The sequence below is a fragment of the Mustela lutreola genome, chromosome 6 (genome assembly GCF_030435805.1).
Source record: "Mustela lutreola isolate mMusLut2 chromosome 6, mMusLut2.pri, whole genome shotgun sequence".
Taxonomy (NCBI): Eukaryota; Metazoa; Chordata; class Mammalia; order Carnivora; family Mustelidae; genus Mustela; species Mustela lutreola.
The window spans coordinates 21,179,346-21,199,874 of NC_081295.1; the positions used below are offsets into that span (position 1 = coordinate 21,179,346).

At 39.9% G+C, this 20,529-nt stretch overlaps 1 protein-coding gene across 1 annotated transcript in view; it reads right to left on the bottom strand.

Annotated features, from left to right (window-relative positions):
• SLC16A10 (solute carrier family 16 member 10) overlaps positions 1 to 20,529 on the bottom strand; it is a 122,012-nt gene that overhangs the window by 28,111 nt on the left and 73,372 nt on the right. The window contains exons 2-3 of the mRNA XM_059176842.1: positions 19,112 to 19,256; positions 16,380 to 16,842 (exon numbers count right to left, since the gene is read on the bottom strand). Coding sequence (XP_059032825.1) covers positions 16,380 to 16,842; positions 19,112 to 19,256 — 608 coding nt within the window. The remainder of the gene's footprint in view (positions 1 to 16,379; positions 16,843 to 19,111; positions 19,257 to 20,529) is intronic.

Here is a 20,529-nt window from a genome sequence, read left to right on the forward strand (position 1 = left end):
TTCTCCTTGTAACAGGACACCACTGGAAACATTGGTTATTTTACCAAGGCTTTGATTAGAATGTCACATTTGAGAGAGACATGCACAGCCTCCAATATGACCAAACAGTTTTAAGGAATAAGGCTGACACCACGGAGCCATAAAGCCCATTGGAAATGTTGGCTGGAGAGCTTGCTTACAGAGTTCCCGGCAGCTTTACCAGGGAGTTAAGAATGTCACTTCCTGGCAGATGCAGGAACCTCAGGGTATTTTGGGAACCTCAAGAAGAGGAATTTGCCCAAATCTACAGGTACTGCAGGCACATATGTCTAATAGCACGTATTTGGCTTGGTTTCTGGCCTAGAAATTCTATTATAAGTTCAATCTACAGATTCCTTATAAAAAGTTCCAACAAAACTGGATTTAAAGGATCTATTTGATCAATTACTATTTTAACTGAGTTTATGTAAATAATTAGGCCAAGTTTGTTTGGGATTTTTTTTGTATGTATGTACCTAAATTTTTAAATTTAAATTGAACTAACGGGGCACCTGGGTGGCTCAGTGGGTTAAGCCTCTGCCTTCGGCTCGGGTCATGATCCTGGGGTCCTGGGATCGAGCCCTGCATTGGGCTCTCTGCTCAGTGGGGAGCCTGCTTCCTCCTCTCTCTCTCTGCCTGCCTCTCTGCCTACTTGTGATCTCTCTCTCTCTGTCAAATAAATAAATAAAATCTTAAAAAATAAATAAATTGAATTAACATATAATATATTAATAGTTTCAGAGGTAGAGGTCAGTGATTCATCAGTCTTATATAACACCCAGTGCTCATTATATCACTGCCCTCCTTATGCCCAGCACCCAGTTACCCCCCCACCTCCTCTCCAGCAACCCTCAGTTTGCTTCCTATGATTAAGAATCTCGGGTGCCTGGGTGGCTCAGTGGGTTAAGCCGCTGCCTTCGGCTCAGGTCATGATCTCAGGGTCCTGGGATCAAGTCCCACATCGGGCTCTCTGCTCAGCAGGGAGCCTGCTTCCTCCTCTCTCTCTCTCTGCCTGCCTCTCTACCTACTTGTGATCTCTCTCTGTCAAATAAATAAATAAATAAAATCTTTAAAAAAAAAAAAAAAAAGAATCTCTTATGGTTTGTCTCCCTTTCTGATTTCATCTTATTTTTCTCCTCTCTTCCCTTATGATCCTGTATTGTTTCTTAAGTTCCACATATCAGTGAGATTATATAATTGTCCTTCTCTGATGGAATTATTTCGCTTAGCATAATACCTTCCCGTTCTATCCATGTTGTTGCAAATGTCAAGACTTCATTTTTTCATGGCTAATATTCCAATATATATACACCACATCTTCTTTATCCATTCAACTGCTGATGGACTTTTGGACTCTTTCCATAGTTTGGCTATTGTGGACACTGCTGCTATAAACATTGGGGTGCAGGTGCCCCTTTGGATCACGACATTTGTATCTTTAGGGTAAATACCCAGTAGGTAAATACCCATAGGACAGCTCTACTTACAACTTTTGAGGAACCTCCATACTGTCTTCCAGAGCGGCTGCACCAGTTTGCATTCCCACCAGCAGTGTAAGAGGGTTCCCTTTTCTCCACATCCTTGCCAACATTTATTACTTCCTGACTTAGTTTTAGCCATTCTGCCTGGTGTGAGGTGGCATTTCACTGTGGTTTTGATTTATATTTCCAGTTAGGCCAAGTGAGTTAAAACTGGACTTGTTTTACAAACAAATTAGTCTTAGGGTGTCTGGCTGGCTCAGTTATTGGAGCATGTGATCTTGTGGTCACGAGTTCAAGCCCCATGCTGGGTGTAGAGATTACTTAAATAAAACTTCAAACAAATAAATGAATTAGTCTTGATTTAGCTATTTGGAAATAAGGGTGAATTCAGAGAGAAAAATTATGTTTCAGTAACACATCCTTATGGATTAGATTCTAGCTTTGGTTAACTGTCTTTATTTTTTATTGGGGGAGCAGAGAGAAGGAGAAAGAGAATCTAAAGCAGGTTCCATGCCCAACATGGAGTCCGATGTGGGCCCTGGTCTCACAACCCTGAGATCATGACTTGAGCTGAAATCAAGTATCAGACGCCTAACCAACTGAGCCACCCAGCCACTTCCAATTAACTGTCTTTAAATGTTTGTTGTTTGCCTAATCTAGACAACCTGAGGTAAACTTCAGAGAAATTGCCACAATAGCTTATGTACAGACAATCTTCATGCTTGTTATTCTGTGGGTGGGGATAATAACAGGACCCAGTGGGCATATGATTATTTGAACAGCTGGAAAATGGGATGGACTCCCCAACACCTGTATAACTCAACTATCACTCTGACCAATCCTGTGGGGCTGGCAGGACAAAATCACTCCTTAAAAGCTGAAGTCTATCCTACTCCTCGCAGTTAACTATGGACTTGTGGAGATAATGAATGGCCCACTTTCCTTATCTGTCCACTTATACTGGATGAGATCCTTGGGGATGCCCACATCCCCAGACAAGTCTGCTCCCACTTGCCAGTGATTCTTCATATTAGGCTATTTGCTAAGCCTAGACCTCAAAGAGAGCTTCTTGATGGTTTTATCCCCTAGCCGTATTTGTCCTAGGAGCCACCTCCATTGATGTAAAATTCCAAGTAGAGGCTTTGGTCAAGCATAGATAGAACGGCCACCTTTAACTATGCCCAACATGCAGTTACTCAGAAATTCAAAACGTGGCCCTCTGAAACCAAATGGCCCTTGATATCCTGCTGCAGCTCAAGGAGAAACGTATGCTCTATTAAAACAAAATGTTATGTATATTCTCCAGATTACCATGAAAATGCTACAGGGTTACCAGAAGGCATGAATATTCAGATTGGTGCTTTAAACGATCCTCTCTCCTTTAATAGGTTAAACTCCTGGACTAGAGGAAGATTTAATCAACTATCAAGATTTAATCAACTATCAAAGGTCTTTTATTTGAGCTTCTCTTTCCCATAATAGCAATATCACTACTACTACTACTACTACTACTACTACTATTACTATTACTATTACTTTGATGTCTTTTCTGATGTCTCTCCACCCGGTGTTAAGATTCCTTTACTGTCATAACTTTGAGCTGACAGATGACCTTTTCTGCTCAGGGAGATTCATACACGCTGTTTAGCTTGGATTTGGCTACCTCTGTCTTTTATAATTCCTACATATAAATTCCCAACTGACCAATACTGACCTATAGCTAAGGACATCTCTATGCCCCTCATTCAGCTCCTGAGAAGCTCCTGAAGAGGTCAAAAAGCCAAAGATCTGTCATCGTCGCTCTGTCAGCAGGGGGATACAAGAGGCCACTTTTAGGCAACAGGCTTGAGCAATAGAAACGTGAGCAAAGCGAAAGGGCCCACAGTGACCACCAAACACTGAGCTGACTCAAACAGGCTCATTAAATGACCCACTTTCAACTAGCCGTAGGCCCTCACTGACCATTATAAGAGTCCTAAGCCCTAAGTTGGTAATCTTAAGATTACCAAAAAAGGGAAAATTCTATATGTTCCCATATTCCCTCACTCTGCCTTATAACTCTGGCTCCTCACCACTGCCTCATCACAGACAGTCCCTCCTTTGCTGTCCTGCCCGCTGCTCCCTTGCAGTGTATTCAGGAATCTTCTATCTCCTTTGTTCTGCTTTGGGTGAATTCTTTCACACCTGTGCCACCAGCCCCCACCCAATTGGGATGCCCCACATTTGGTGGCCCCCCATCTGACTGGAACACTCCACATCAACTTTTAAAATACATGTTATTTAATGAAAAATTACTTATTTTATTTCTTCTCCTTCTATAAAGGCAATTATTTTCATTAAATTATGTATACAGTTAGCGTTTATGACCCAGGTATTTTATTTCAGGAGAGAAAAGGAAAAAGGAGGTCCTGGGCCTGACACACTGCTCTAGATATGTGACAGGGTTGCTGTGAAGGTAAATGTGCTGCAAAGCTCAGAAAGCCCCTCACAAGGAAGAGGGGGGACAGGGACACTAGGATCAATTATCCTGACCCCAGGATTCAGTATCCTGCAAGCTGAAGTGCAGGAACAAAGCAACACTTGGCAACGAACTGTGGGAAGTCCCTGAGGCGGCTCCTGAAGAGTAAGAAACATAGAAAAGAAAACCATGTGTTCATGTAAATAGAGACATAATTAAGTAAGCACAGGCACACTTGACTGACGTTGAGGCTATTAAAATGTTTCATAAATTCAATCATCAATATATGGTGATATTTTAAACTCCACACAAGGGTGCAAAGATCAAGAGAGGCATGGCAAGCTGTTGCTGGGCTGTGGTCATCCTCAGTCATCTGAATCTTCTGGAAGCAGCCAGGAGAAGGGACAAGGCGTAGGAGATACCATCTCATCTCAACACTATGTACCTCTTACCACTGGATTTCCCTATCTTTAAATTGCTCCACACTGAAACTAGACAAGGTATTTTATTTCTATTATTTAACCATACCCTTATACTGTGTGTGTGTGTGTGTGTGTGTGTGTGACCAGAGAAAGTCTCCAAACCAACTAATGTCTTTCCCTGTACGAGTGAGAGAAAACTGTTACACCTTCAAGGTCTATTACACTGAAGATCAAAAGAAAAAAGAATTTAAGAACATAAAGTGCTAGTAGAATAAGAAGTAGTCACAAGTAGAGAAATTAGTAGAACACACAGTTCAGCAATTCAGCCAATCCACAAACCCAGGATGAAACTGGCCCCAAAATATTTTGAGCGCCACACACAGGTCAGGCACTAGAGACGGAGCAAAGGAAAGGGGGCTCTGCCCTGCCTCTGATGCGTCCAGTCTACTTTACCCCTTTATTCTTTACCATTTCCTGAGGTGTAAAGACAATTCCCACACAAAACCCCCCAATATATTTTGTAGAAAAAGCCACAGTTTTCACCAGCCTTTCCCATACTTACATTGAATTCATTATAGAGTATAAAAGCCTGACAAAAAGATGTTATTGCTGGTTTCAATTGAAGTTAAAAAGATGTCTGTCGATTTCTCTCTCTCCCATAAATTCAAAATCTCTTAGGAGTTTGGAGTCTGTATTCTGAGGATAATTTTCATGACTGCATAAACCATGTATCACTTCTGAAAGCTACTGCTGAATTCTACAAATACTTATTTTTTGCCTAACTAAATACAATTTGGAACGCATGACAACTTACTGCCTTACTAAAAGCAGCAGCTCTGTTTTAGCTTACTTATCTGCAAATGATCAGTTTTCTAGGCTTCTTATGTATTCTGTCCTATCCTATCAAGTTCCTATGTTAGTATATTACACTTTGAAAGAGGGGAAAAAAACCCTCACAAGACAAAAGAACCCCAACTAGCTTGTTCTGATGAGTGTTCTGTAGCTATTTAACGTCCACCATTTTGAATCGTAAGTGGCCAGAAGTAAGGATCCTTATTCATCTGAAGTAGGAGAATACTGGTGACTACTGCCTCCGGCACAAAACTCATAAATGGGCAAATTTTCACTAACCTGAGTAGTCAAATTGCAGCAGATGTTGAGATCTGCAGGAAAATAAATGCAAGGTTAGAAAAGCAAGAAAAGCACTACTGGAAAAAAATCTGAAAAAAGTCGGGTAAGGTCAAGGAGAGGAGAGGTCTAACCATTAACGTAATAACCACGAGAACAGAGGAAGAGCAGTGTATTTTTAGAAACTGTAACTAGTAAGTAAAGTATCTGGAAAAAAAAAAAGGCAATGTTTGGGTTCGATCCAAGAATTTTTAAATTTTCAACATGCAGGTTCCAATTCACCAGATAAAAATAAGTTGGATAAAAAAATTCATCAACTGTTGGCTGGCCTTATAGATAGAAACGAGAGAGACTCTCTGTCATAGGCCTCTCAAGAGCAATAGGAAGCAGTCTTATTTTTAGTATTTTCCACATTTCTAATTCTGCCCTCCACCAATATGGCCACACACTTACTGTCACCTCCTCAAAGAGGTTGTCCCTGACTTCCCAAACTGAAGTGACCTCCCACCATCACCTTCCACTGCATTTTATTTTCTTCAAAGAAAATATCACTGTTTGAAAACTACCTGGTTTACTTGTTTATCAGGCTCTATGAGCGCAGAGATTTTATCTGTTCTCACCACTGCATCCCTACACCTACAACGCTAACGGCACCCAGCAGGTGCTCAGTGAATATTTGTCAAATGAAAGAATGCTCCAATCTGTTCCAGTGAGTTATCATTAGAGGAAGACACACCCATGCAACAAAAAAAACCATCAGGGCACCTGGGTGGCTCAGTGGGTTAAGCCGCTGCCTTCAGCTCAGGTCATGATCGCAGGGTCCTGGGATCGAGCCCCACATCGGGCTCTCTGCGCTGCAGGGAGCCTGCTTCCTCCTCTCTCTCTGCCTGCCTCTCTGCCTACTTGTGATCTCTGTCAGATAAATAAAGAAAAAATCTTAAAAAAAAAAAAAAACATCAGAATAATGGGCATAACCCATTCTAATTCTAGTGACAGCCCTACCACTCAAGCAAAATAAAACCTCTCCAATCCTCAACGTTCTTCATCTATTCAGTATTAGTGTTGCTTTCCTCATAGAAGGTTGCTGGGAGAATTGAATCAAAAATGTATGAAACAGGGGCTCCCGGCTGGCTCAGTTGGTTAAGCATCTGCCTTCAGCTGGTCATGATCCCAGGGTCCCCACATCAAGCCTCATATCAGCCGGCTTCTCCTTCTCCCTCTGCCCCTCCACCCCCACTCATGCTCTGTATGCTCACTCGTTCTCTCAAATAAATAAATAAAATCTTTAAAAAAATGTATGAAACAAACTAAGGGTTGCTGGAGGGGATTTGGGTGGGGGGATGGGCATTAAGGAGATATATCGAGTACTAGGTGCTATATGAACTGATGAATCACTAAATGCTAACCTTGACACGAAATTAATAATAATAATAATAAATGTTTGTGTGTGGGGGGGTGCCTGGACTGGCTCAGTTGGTAAAATATATGACTCTTGATCTTGTGGTTGTGAGTTCAAGCCCCACATTGGGTATAGAGATTTAAAAAGATAGGTCTGTGTGAAATAAATACTTTCATATCCTTTTTGGAAGTTCGCTGGGAAAAGAAAATGAATGAAATGAAATGAACAAATAAATGGATGAAACAATTCCAGACCACATAACAACAAAAAAACCCTGCAAGCCATGTATGTAGGTGTTATATATGTGTATATAAGCAACACAGTGAATCTCAATGGATGAATCCTGATATTTAAATTAATCCACTATACAAAGAAATATCCTCATGTCAAAGGAATTTATAAGCCTATTTTTATATGAAAAATAGAAAAAATAAAATAAAAATTACACTTGACCCTTGAACAACATGGGTTTGAACTGTGTGGGTCTACTTATAAGCAGATTTTTTTTTTTAATGAATACAGTAGAGTACTGTAAATGTGTTTTCTTATACTGTTTTTTAAACTGCCATTTATTAAGCAATCTCTATACCCAACAATCTCTGTACCCAGCTTGAACTCAGAATCCCAAGATCAAAAGTCACATGCTCTACCAACTAAGCCAGCCAGGTGCCCCTCTCTTTTAAACTTAATATTTTATTTTCTCTAGCTTACTTTACTGTAAGAATACAGTATATGATATATGTGAATGTATATATATATATATATAATATGCAAAATATGTCTTAACCAACTATTTATTATTAGCAAGGCTTCCTGTCAACAGTAGGCTATTAGTATTTAAGTTTGAAGAAGTCAAAAGTTATCAGCAGACTTCTGAATGCATGGGGGTCCAGTGCCCCAAACCCCGCATTTTCAAGGGTCAACTATACTTAAATTAGAAAATCTGGTGAAAAAACAATGTGATTATGCTTTATTCTGCAAAGTACCATAACATTCTGCATTAGCTAATAAATGTCAAAGTAACAATCAACATAACTAGGATAATAAACCAAAACCAAGAAGAAAAAGAAGGGAGAAAATGAAACCGTTAGCCCCTAGTATTTAGTCTCCAGTGTTTAGCCTCTAGACTAAAAACAAAATTTTAATGTTAACTCCATCTTGGGTTTAATCTGATTATAGAGCAAGTAAGACTGACAGGGAAACTCTTCAGGCTATACAATTCTATCATAAGTCAATTGTAAAATATTTCCAAAGCATGGCAACCATTCTGCCCAAGGCTGGGGATATTTAATGGACCTCAACCCTTTTCCCCTGTCAGAACCTTACCGTGATCCATGATAAATGCAACAGGAGAGATCAGCCCAGCAGCCCAGTTCTGGCCCACCACACAACCACCTTTGGTTTACAAGGATCCTACTAGGAGGCCTGCATTCTCAGGGACACAACAACCTTGACCCTGAGCTCTAAACAGGTTCACAACAGAAAGAGGACAAAGCCAGTATAACTGCTATTGGCATCTCTGAAGAACTGGAATGTGTGAGAATGGCACAGCCCCTGACTGGGAAAGGAGTCCTAGGAGTTGACTAGGGTTACATTACCTGAAGAAACTATTTCGTTCCTCTACAAATTCTGTTTCTACTATGTACATGTTGACATTTTAGGCTATGATAAGCTTCTATTTATTTTCCATGGATCTTCGCAGATGTTATGCTCCTTCTGTTGCTTTTTTAACTATGTGATGTCTAGCAAGCAACTTACCCTTTCCGTGCCTTGGTTCCTTTACTAGTCTAATTTTAAGAAGTGCAGTTAAATCACCTGTATAATCCCTTTCGACTCCTTAATTACTGCTATATCTTTGCAGGTATGTAAATATTTTATTTAAAAGCCACACTTTTAAGAGGAGCCAGGCTCAAGCCCCGACTACCCCAGGTAGGAGCCTCGCATCACACGGATCTCGCAGCATGGCCCTGAGATGCCAGTGAAGGATAATGTTTGTGGGAGCTTCTTGTAAACTGAGCACTAATAAAAATAGGAGAAGTCAATAAACGTTACATCTGTTTAAAAGCAATTGGTAGTTTAAAACAAACCCTTGTGTGGGAATGAGGACCGTCCGAGCAGAATCAGAAACTCTGCTCAAAACTCTGCTCGGAGCTCGGGAGGCTGCACTTGCTCTCGCCCTGCTATTCCAGGAATGAATCCATTCCATTTGACACAGTCACAGCCAGATGGCATAACCTCACAGCAGCTGTCCATGTTTGCAATTCTGCCTCCAAATGGTAGGCATCACCTACCATTAAATGAGCTTTTCTCCAATTTGTTACAAGGAAATATAAGCGTCCTGATTACAGGTGAGCTGCCAATGGGTAGAGGAAGGTAGAAAGCTAGATACAAGTAATGGGAACAGAAAGCAGGAAAAGCACAAGGAAAAACAGACAGTGGCACGGGCAGTCCGGGCGCTAATACGTAAGAGATGTGCAGCCCTCAAATGATCTTTGAGTGCTAGAGACTCTGCCCTGCAGTACAATTATGTAACTCAGGCCTGTTTCCTCTTATGCTCTGTAATCCGTGGAGCTAGTATCTGCAAAGCCTTCTCCAAAAAGACGCTCCAGAACATGGAGGTACGGTTAAACTAGCAGACAAGTACTCTCAGTGGGTCAGACGACACTCTCCAGCTGTCACAACCACCTGATAAATATGGCGGAAGGCCAATGTCCAAGTATAGCCTAAGGGAAGATTCTTCAAATTCAGATTTCTATTCCTTTTGTCTTCTATCATAGTAACTTACTTTTTAATGATATAAAAATCACAATGGGACACTTACCAGCTGATTTAGGTTCCTCAAACCTCAACAAACTTTAATTTGATACTAAGCCAAGCAGTTGAGGGATAAGCAAATATCCATATAACAGTTAAATTTTGAAGTTATTCAAAAGTATATTTTAACAAACAAAAACAAAACAAAACAGAAACCTGGTGAAATTTATGCACTGACAAGAAAGAAGAACAGCTTTCCAACACAAGGACTCTTTAGGGCCTTCTCAGGACACTAAGGACCTATCAGTGGCCTCAGTTTATATGTAACTCTAAAATATAAGCAATTTTTTCCCGTTTTCCCTATAATTTCTTATGTTAACCAAATATATGACAGACCTTGCTATAAGTTTTTACATTTGTCCATTTTTTTCTTCTGCCATGCTTTATGTTTAGTACAGAAATCAAAACCTAACCTAAGACTATGTATATTCCATGTTCTGCTTGTCACAGATTGTGAAAAGTGATTCAGTTTTCTCACATTCACAATGTGCTAGAAATCAGAAGAGGAGATGAAGAGGCTGGAAATATGGTTACATGACATCTTCTCACTTGCATTACATTAGAACAGAAGCCCATCTCTTCCACAGCACCCCCCTCCGCCTCCCCGCCCATGGCTGTGCAGCAGGCTCTGAGGGCTGGAAGGGTCCAGCACTGTCTCTTTCCTTAGTTCTGAGAATGGAAGGGAAACAGGCAGCACTCCATCTGTGAGGTTACCTGATGAAGGCACAGCAGACTCTTTCATAAAAAGAACATGAGACTCGGAGTCCAACACCTGTGCTCAAATCCCAGCTCTTGAGTATAACTCAGTGAGTGACCTTGAACAGGCATAACTTAGCAGAGTCATTTCCTCAGCCTTACGTTTTTAGTTACTTATTATACTTGATACACTCATTCTTGTGATGGTTACATGAGACTTTGTGAAAATGCTTGACATATTATACATTTTTTGACATATTATAGATTTTTGACAAATGTTACCGGACTCTCCCTCTGAGGAAGCCACAGATTGATGAAAACATGTACACTTTTCCCATTTGCACAGCCCAACGCCCTGAACTCTGGCTCGGAGTAGATTCCTAGTTTCACAATATGAACAAGGCGGCCCTGACCAGTGAGGTCAAACAGGGACATCCCTGTACTGACCCATGAGAGCATGTGGCATTAATCAAAGCCATAAAAGGTCTCGTGAGGTACCACATGCCTCATTTATTGGCATGTTTGTCTCAAAACTTCATTTCTAGTTTTTAAATATAACTTGTTCATTCCCAGTTACAACTGGACTCAGTGTCCACTTACTTGCCATGTCAGCGGGCAAATATCTGGGTCTTTAATCACAGCATCAGATAAATGGGTCTTTCTACCAGATCAAAGTTTCTTTTAAGAACAGTCACTTCCTGACACAAAAATGACACATTTCCTGTCTTATCGTGGAGTTTCTGAAAACAGGCTAATAAACATACATTGCAGATTACAACACAAGTCAGTTATCTTCTCTTTGCTAAAGAACTACATGGGTCTAAAGCTTAAAAACTAAAATTCAACCCAACTACCATATGTTCTAGAGTCAAAGAACAAAGGTACTCAATAGCTGCTTTTCAAAGTGAGTAGTGATGGAGAAATGGGAAAGTAATTAAAGCGGTATACCCACTCTCGTATTGAGGATGGAGCACTGCGTGTCACTGATAAAAGCTACATTATCATTGTCATCTGAGGTGTCCCTATGCCTACCAAACCAGACTTCTGTTCTGGATGTGGTTCCTGAATCCCACCCTGCTCTGACACACTCCACCCAAGGCTCTTTGAGATGTTCAGTTGCTACACAGTCGGGCAGACACCTACTATATAGCTCTCCTAATTAATGGGGACGGCCACCAAGCGTTCCTATTTCCTCCTTTCATATACTTAAAATAGTGACAGAGACAGAGAAATTTCTTCTACTTCTATCAAGTGACAATTTCAGCATATGCATATAAAAGTGTGGGTCAAAGCAAAGCACATCAGTTCTTTACTCCATTAACCGATGGCATTAGTGTTAATTATTCTGAGGTTTGCCGAGTTTAAGTTATTCACTGTTTAATGACTACGAAAACCATCAGGTCCTATGTGAGAGACATATAAAATGTAAAAATCATTATGGCATCAAAGAGAGAATTTTAAATACTGAAATGGTGAGAAAATGAAATTGCTTAGTGGTGTTGTTTTAGACTTACCCATACATACAGTCATTGAACAACATTGAACTTGAGGGCGCGCTGTGCACTAGGCATTGTGCTAGGTGTTTGGGATCTCTCACTGAACGAAACAAAAAGATCCTTAGCCAACAAGGCTTATATCCTAGCAGAGATATACATAGAGATAGCAAATAATAATCATAAAAAATAAATTATGTACAATGTTATAAGGTATTAGGTGCTATGGAAAAAGAAAAGAAAAAGCAGTGTGGGGGTTTGGGAATGCTGTGGAAGGGAGAAGAAAGAAGGGAGTTTTAACCAAATGGTCAAGGTATGCCTCATTAAAAGGTGAGTAACAGGGTGCCCGGCTGGCTTAGTCAAAGGAGCACGCAACTCTTGATCTTGGGGTTCAAGGCCCACACTGAGTGTAGAGACTACTTAAAAGTAAAATCTTTAAAAAAAAAAAGATGACTAGCAAACAGGGCAGTATGGCAGGAGCAGAGTGAGCAAGGGAGGCAAAGACAGAAGATGAGATCAGACAGGGAAGAGGGGCCAAAGGATGGAGTACCTTACAGACCGGAGTTTTTACTCTCAGAGAAATGGAAAGCCAACGAAGGATTTTGAGCGGAGTGACTTATGTGTTGAAAGAACACTGGTGGCCTCTGTGTAGAGAACTGCACGCGCAGGGACGTTAGCAGGAAGGCCAGCTACGTGTGTAAATTCAGGGATCTGGGCAAGGGATGATGGTGGCCTGGTCTATGGGGCAGGAGTGAGAACGATGAAAGGAGGGCGGATCCTGAATATATTTTGAAAGGAGAACCACCCAAATTTCCAGACTGAATCAGGAGTGTGGCATGAAAAAAGAAGAGCTAAGGTGAAGCCAGGTTTGGGGCCTGATCACTAAGAAGGATGACATTGCCATCTCCTGAGACAGACATGGCTGAGGGCAGAGCAGGTTTGGGAAGGGGTAAGACTTCAGGGTTGGACATGTTAAATCTGAAACACCTAGCAGTCATGCAAGTAGAGATACTAAGTAGGTAGGTGGTTCTGAAAGTCTGGTAGAGAATTTAGGAAAGAGGTCTGGGTGAGAAGTACAAATTCAGAGTTACTGGCATATATACAATGTCTGAACTCCAGAGACTGGATGAAACCACTGGGCGGGATGAGTAGATACAAAGATTAGGGAGAAGCCCTAGGACACACTGATACTAAGGGCCAGGGTGAAAAAGGAACCAGCGAAGACACGAGGGGGTGATGGAGAGGGAGGAGGAAAAACCAAAGAGCGTTACGCTTCTAAGAATGAATGAAGAAAAATGGGATAAGGAGAAGCCATAAATATGTAGCCCAGAAACAAAGCAAAACAACTCTCAGCCAAAAGGGGCAAATAATAAAAACTGAAGCAGTTGCCACTAACGATGTTTATTTAGAAAGTTAGGCCTCACCTAAACTCATCTATAAGATTTGTACTCTCACAATGGAGATTAAGAAATGGGCGGGCCTAAAAGAGAGATCATTTGACAGCTTTCAGGAAGCAACATGATACTTCATCTTTAAAAAGTCAACTTGGAAAATATAAGACCTCCAACCAGGCTTTAAGAGCAAGACTGACACAAAGCGTACATATTCTCTCTCAAATCATCATGTATAGTCTAACAGGTCAAAATCTTAGAATTTTTTACTTAATCATTTCACTGTACTTTTGAATCTTCAAAGAAGACCTAGATAAACTAGTTCCCTAGTTGATTAAGTAAGAATCTGAATTTAACACCAAATCTCGTGCTCAAGGCTCAACTCCAATCCTGTGAAGCTTTTACTAACCATTTTTCCAAATGGATATCATCTTTTTCCTTTGAATCTTTTATAGCCCTCACTTAAAAACCACTCAATTGGCAATCACATGGTCTTTAACGCTCATTTTTATACCAGAACTGGATAGTGCTTTACATGCATTTTCTCTAATCCTTACACCAATGCTACAAAATTGGGTTTATCCCTATTTTATATATGAAGAAACTGATTCTCACAGATGTTATTCAAGATCACGCAACTAGTCAGGAACAAAACCCAGATCTGTCTTACCGCAGAGCCCTTACCTTTACCCAAGATACAACACTGCTTCTGGAATAAATGTGCCACATCAATAATTACCAATCACTATTTCTGTGACCCAGAGCAAGTTTTTAAATCTTTTAGTTCCTCAGTCTTTTCATCGTGAAATGAAGATGTTATAAGTACTTCAATGTTGTGAAGATTAAATAAGATAATATATGTAAAAATTACCAGCTATAATAGCTTTTATTATAACATTTACTAGATTCTATGCTCCTTTGACAGTTTCTTATACCTCCCATGTGTATTCCCTTCAACACCCAATAAAGGGTTTAATACGAATTGAACATCATCTACTTGTGTTTGGAAAGATGACGGGAGACTCCTTTTCCTCCTCTAAGGGAAGCCTGGATCCATGAACCCTGGGTTACACAGGTACCCGCAGTCCAAACCTTCATTTACAGCACAGTGACAAACACCGTGCACCCATCAAACACAAGATTAAAACAGCCCACGTGGCATTTAACTGGCTGGTGTTTCCTCTCCAGCATGGCTTTTGGTGCTATACCAGTTTGACAAAGAGACAATCACAAATGAAAAAGAGCAACAGGTCTGTAAGAAAACACGCCTGGAAGGAGGGAAAGCAGAAAAAAGTCCCGGCTTTATCAGAGTTAACAGAGACCTTATTGTTCTGATTTACAGCCTCCTGATGACAAACTAATCATCCCTCATTACGAAATCTGATTTACTTTAAGAAGTCAACAGCCAAGAACATTTTTATTAAATTTCCTTAGGCATACTCATTTCATTTAACATCTCTGAATGGGAACGGGAAGTCACTTAACGTCTTTGCTAATGATTCATCTGTTTTCCAGCCTGCACAAGGTGAGCTAATACTGTTTAGTTTGCCCACTTCACGGGTTTTTTGTGAAGGTCAGATAAAATAATATATGTGAAATTATTTTACAGATTATAAATATGTTACCAGAAATGACTACACTGTCACCTACCACTTGTCCTTAGGTAAGTGTCTGGTAGCAACAAAACTGAGATATTGAGTTCTCTGCATATGCTCACTTTGTAGTACCAAAGAAGAATTTTTTAAAAAATCTTCTCATTTTGAGGACACCACAAATGTTTTAACCACAGAAGCTACAGAAAAGATAGTTGATAAAGGAGACTCTTCCACAATGGATCTACATTCTAACAAAAAATAGCTTCAGATGGTTTAGATATGCCTTCCTAAAAGTGCGAAAATGGACTATTAGGTCAAGATGCAGTCACATTCTACATATGTGACAGGGGTTGCATACTAGGTCATTTTACCTAGTACCTCAGTCTCTGCAAAATGCCAAGTGACTCAGAGTACTAAAAATCAGTCCCTCTCCCTGCCTCCCATCGGTCATCCCAGTGACTTCTTCAGCACTTGTGGCAAAATAAGAATAAGAGGAATTGAAAAATCAAAATTATTCTTAGATCCAGGACTGTTTACCATTTCTCCTCCTGTTTCCTTGACTTAATTCCTTTCTGAATTCTGCATAGGAACCCACCAAGAGTTGATGACATAGTTTACTAGCAGACTCCCTGAGCCCAGAATTCCCTGAGCTGTTACCAACTTCCACCAAAACTTTAAAGAAAAATTGCATGAATGTCCGAAAGTTGGACTGTAAATACATTTTTTAGACACAACAGTAAGAAAAAAAGGAAGAAACATAATAAGCACTTTGAGCAAATTTTGCCAGGGGCAAGTACTTCAGATACTGCTAATTCTTGTATCAGTATAAAGAGGCTTAAATTTGCCTCTGAGATAGACGTAAACAATATAAATTGTTTGAGCCCTGGAATTCTTAATTTCCTGTGAAATCTTGTTCTCCCCACATTTGGAATTTGCTAACAATTCTCTCACTTCAATAATCCTCTGAAAAGAACTCACATTTTCCCAGAAGTATCCTACAAGTAGAGGTAATGCTTCTTTGTGTCAAGCCCATTGGCTTTTACAGTTTAGCTAATTTCTGTACCTTTTCATCAAAAAATAATTTACTGATGTTGGCAAAATCATTGCACCATCTTTGTCCCTGATTATGATTTATAAGCTACTTAAAGAAAATGTGACCTATTAAGTTTCTGTTTTGACATTTGTTCTAGTATTTAAGCCTTCCTCTTTTTTTTTTTTTTTTAAATTTTTTAAAGTTGTTTCTGTTTATTTAGGTTTGGCAATTTTTAAAACACCAACGCACACCACGAAGCGTACCTTCTATCTAATGATCTGACGGGTGTGCTGACCTTGTCTTAAGAGACCCTGAATTTCAAGAGTCGCTGAATTACAGCCAGGATAATGTTTAAGGCCAAGTTCAATGTGATCTCTCTTGCTCTTCTAAGAACTTTTCCAGTATGAAATCACGACATCCATTACCAGCAAAGCCAAAGAGGCATACTCACCAAGTGAACATAAGGCACAAAGTATCCAAAAAGTGCAAGTGGTATTCCAGCTGCCCAAACCGCATAAGCTGTCACCTTGAAGATGGCAAAATTGAAAATTTTTTTTGGAGGACTAAACTTCCGCCTGGAAAAGAGGGAGAATCTGTTGCCTCCTTTGGTTCCACTCTCTTTATCTTTGGCATTTGGAACAAGAGGTCGGTAAGTAAAGCTAGCCAGAAAGAGGACAAACATGAAGATGCAGAGGACCCTCAGTGTATAGAAGAGGCCCACGCTGTCAGTCAGAAGCCTTAAGAGGAAAGGCAGCAAAATTGTGAAGATGCTGCTGCCGGCGGTGACAATGCCGTTCACCAGTCCGAGGCGCTTCTTGAAATAGTGTCCCAAAATGACCAAGGAGGGCTGGTAGGCAAAGGAGCAGCCACAGGCAAATATGACTCCATAGGTAAGGTACAGAGGCTCGATGGAGCTGTGTAAAGATGAAAAAGATGAAGAGTGCTTTCATTATTCGTATTGAGGGCTTGGCAGAACAAAACCTCATAGGAAAGGGGGTTTTAGTTCATCAAAATATTTTATACAAATAAAGGCTTACCAAAAAAGAGGTGAAAAACTTAATATATCAAGAATATGCCACTGAAAATACTTTAATTCACCCTGAATGGATAATAAAATGCCTCAAGTATATGAAAAAATGACCGGAAGGCCATCTGTGATTTTGTTCCTCTTCCTCTTTCCATGGATTTCAGGTGACCCAAGCAGCACTCGGTAAGAACTGCTGTGCTCTCCACCACTCAGGAAGGACAGGGCCAGGAAGGGCTTCAGTAACACTGACACAGTGATTAACCTAACTAGCAAAAAATCTCATCTCAAAAAAAGTTTTGAACAATTATCATTTTACAATAGCAATTCATTATTTTATTGAGATTTCCCAGGCACTTACTAAGCAATCTATTCAAAGGAAAAGCTGCATTTGACATTTTCTCCCCAAAGTTATGTCAGAAACATTTGCACAGAGAAGCAGTTGTACCTCATTTTTGTTGGCCTAAGGGCTGCAGACCAACCTTCGCCCTGTACTGCACTGTTCTCAGTGTTGTGCAAGATAACAAAAAATTATATTCTGATTGCAGAAAGACTAAGTGAAGTGTGTTATTAGTGATCCCACCTTGTAAGTTTTAAGGCCATATAGACTTCAAAAAAATAATAAAGGATTATGAATTTTATAGTTTAACCAAAAATAACTTAATTACACATCTCTTATGAATGTAAAGGATTGTATTATTACATACTTTGAAACAATTAAGGTAAGGAGTAAAAGAAAACTGTAAGTTTTTTCTTTTGAAAAGTCTATTCAAAAGGCTATATATCAGTAGTAAAGGCAAATTATTTATTAGAAACCAACACAGATAAAGTTGGTTAATAATTAAATTTTGAACAATAATACTAGTCTAGCAATATGCTAAGGTAATCATAAGGAACTCTAGAATCTGATAAAATCAAGGCATGTTGGCAATCCTCTCTCTAAGATGCCCTTCCCCCTCTAGTCACCCACAGCTAGCATAATCTCCAGAAGAGGGCTAAGAGTCACCCCTGAGCTTTCCCAAATTAATTTTACCTCGCTCTGATCACCCTTTCCTGAATCTCCACTCTATTCCATAACATATATTTAACAACCATATGTTCCAGGTACTTGGTAAAAAAAAAAAAAAAAAACTAAAAATGTGCAAATGCCCTGCTTATAATCTGCTTAGTGAAACAAATAATAACATAGAACAAAATAAAAATAATACTTCATTCATTCTTCCTCAGTTTTTCCACATAGCAGCAGTTTTCCCGATAACTGCTACTTATTTCATGGGGCGCCTGGGTGGCTCAGTTGGTTGAACAACTGCCTTTGTCTCAGGTCATGATCCCAGTCCCACATCGGGCTCCCAGCTCCTTGGGGAGTCTGCTTCTCCCTCTGACCTTCTCCTCTCTCATGCTCTCTCTCACTCATTCTCCCTCAAATAAATAAATAAAATCTTTTTTAAAAAAATAGTACTGACAACAGTATCATCACGAACATCTATATCCGAACAATTATTCCACAATACTGTAAAGCTGCCAGGTAGAAACCTAGAGAGCCATGGATATAAATCGGAAACACTTTCTTGCACTCTATTTTAAATACTAAATGCTGGGTGATACTAGCTTCGTATCTCCCCCACAGAGTACAGCACATCAGCATAAATGATGGCATTTTCACTGCTCCTGAGTCTCTCTCACTTCTAAATTTTCACCTCAGTAACAGCTCGTTCCAACTGCTGAAGTCTGACAACTGAAGTGCAGTCTAAGTCAGTAAGTAACAATTGTGTGTGTAAAAAGGATTCCGAGCAGGAAACAGATGTGACCTAGAGCTGCTAGAAGGCTTTCCTAAGAAGGCAGAACTTGAACTACGGGAAAGTGCGTTCGACCCCTGGAATTTATATCACATCTCCCCTTGCTCCTCTGAAAGCTCTGTAGCTTCTGATCAGTGGATTAAAAACACAATTGAACGAAAAATATGAGAGCGCTGCAAGCAAAAAGTTTCTAATTATGAAGCTCTGACTTGCTACTCCGGATAACACTGTTTAAGTCATACTGCTTAAAGCTTATGCAATGAAAAGGAGGATTTTTTCCTCGTAAACAGCAAAGTTTCTGAAGGAACAACTCTGTGGTAACTAACAGCTCTTGAAAAGCATCATGAAGAACCAAGTCCTTACCTTACAAAAGAACTGGACATGAGTCCAATGAATCCAACAGCGGCACCCACGACAGCTGTCTTCCGACAACCAAACATGTCTGTGAAGACACTGGCTATTGGGCAGCAAAAGAAAATCATCCCCATGGACAGAGAACTTACCCATGCTGTAAAAGAGGGACAAAAGGGACATTATGATACAGCAAATAGCATTTGTACTTATCCCAAAGGATATAATACATATTTAGAACAATGTTAGTACAAAAAAGGTATTACATTTTGGAATGGGAGGGAGTTGGAATAAATCAGAAGCAAATCTGAATCACAGCTCAAAGGACTTGCCAGTACTAATTATAACTAGCACAGCCATTATTTGTGTTTAATTGAATTCTTGAAAAGTTTGTTTTCTTAATCAAATCATTCTTCTAGGACGCAAGCACTATTAATATCTAACCTGTTATCTACAGTTTTAAGCAACTTCTACTTTTTTTTTTTAAATGAGATATATGTAGGAATGCATGCCTCTGTGGTCAAACTGAAGAAATGGTGACCACTGGAGGTCAGGATAGTGGCTAACGCTTAGGGGGAAGAAACAGAATTATAATCATTGGGACCAAGTAGTTAAGAACTGAACATCTGCCTACTAGAGTCTGGGCTTAGTTCTTGTGCTAAGAGCATCAAGACATACATAGGTAGTCTATTTGTTGACCTGGATAATAGTTTCTGGGTGTCACTTTATTTGTGAAACCACACATACATTCTTTTTTCCTTTTTTTCTGAAAGTATGTTATAATCACACACACACACACACAAACTTAAGAATCAGAAGTCATAATTTCCTCTCCTCACTCTGTAAAAACTAAAACAAAAGGGAACCCCCCCCCAAAAAAAAAGAGAGAGAGAGAAACTAATACTGAATACAAATTAGGGCAACTTTCTGCCAAAGAAATGAGTGATCTCAGAAGATACTAAGTTTATAAATTCTTCTTAAAAAGTATTAAAAAAATGAATGGAACCTAAGTAAATGTGGCTAAACAACAAACAGATTTAGGTCCAAATCCCTTGACTACTATATATTCTTAGGCAATTCACTACCCCTGAGTCTGTTTAATGATCTTGAAAGAGGATCTAACACCTATTTTTATCCCAACCCCAGCTTTGTCTCTGTTCCTGACCGCTTCTCCCCTTCTCTAGCGGCCATACCCTCTGAAGTGGGTACGGGAAAGAGAGAAGCCGGGACAAGGAAGGCAGATTCCATTGTCCGTGGTCCTGCCCAAACACCTGTCTGATCATGTTTGAAGCTGACTCTTTTTTCTCAGATGTACTTTTGTGGGTTCTCCAGAGTCTCACCTCAGAGACCTTCTGGCTGTAGCTCCACTGACAAGGATAATTCATTTTCCTCCTGGCTTTCTTGCTGTCACTTAAAAGACCAACTATCAG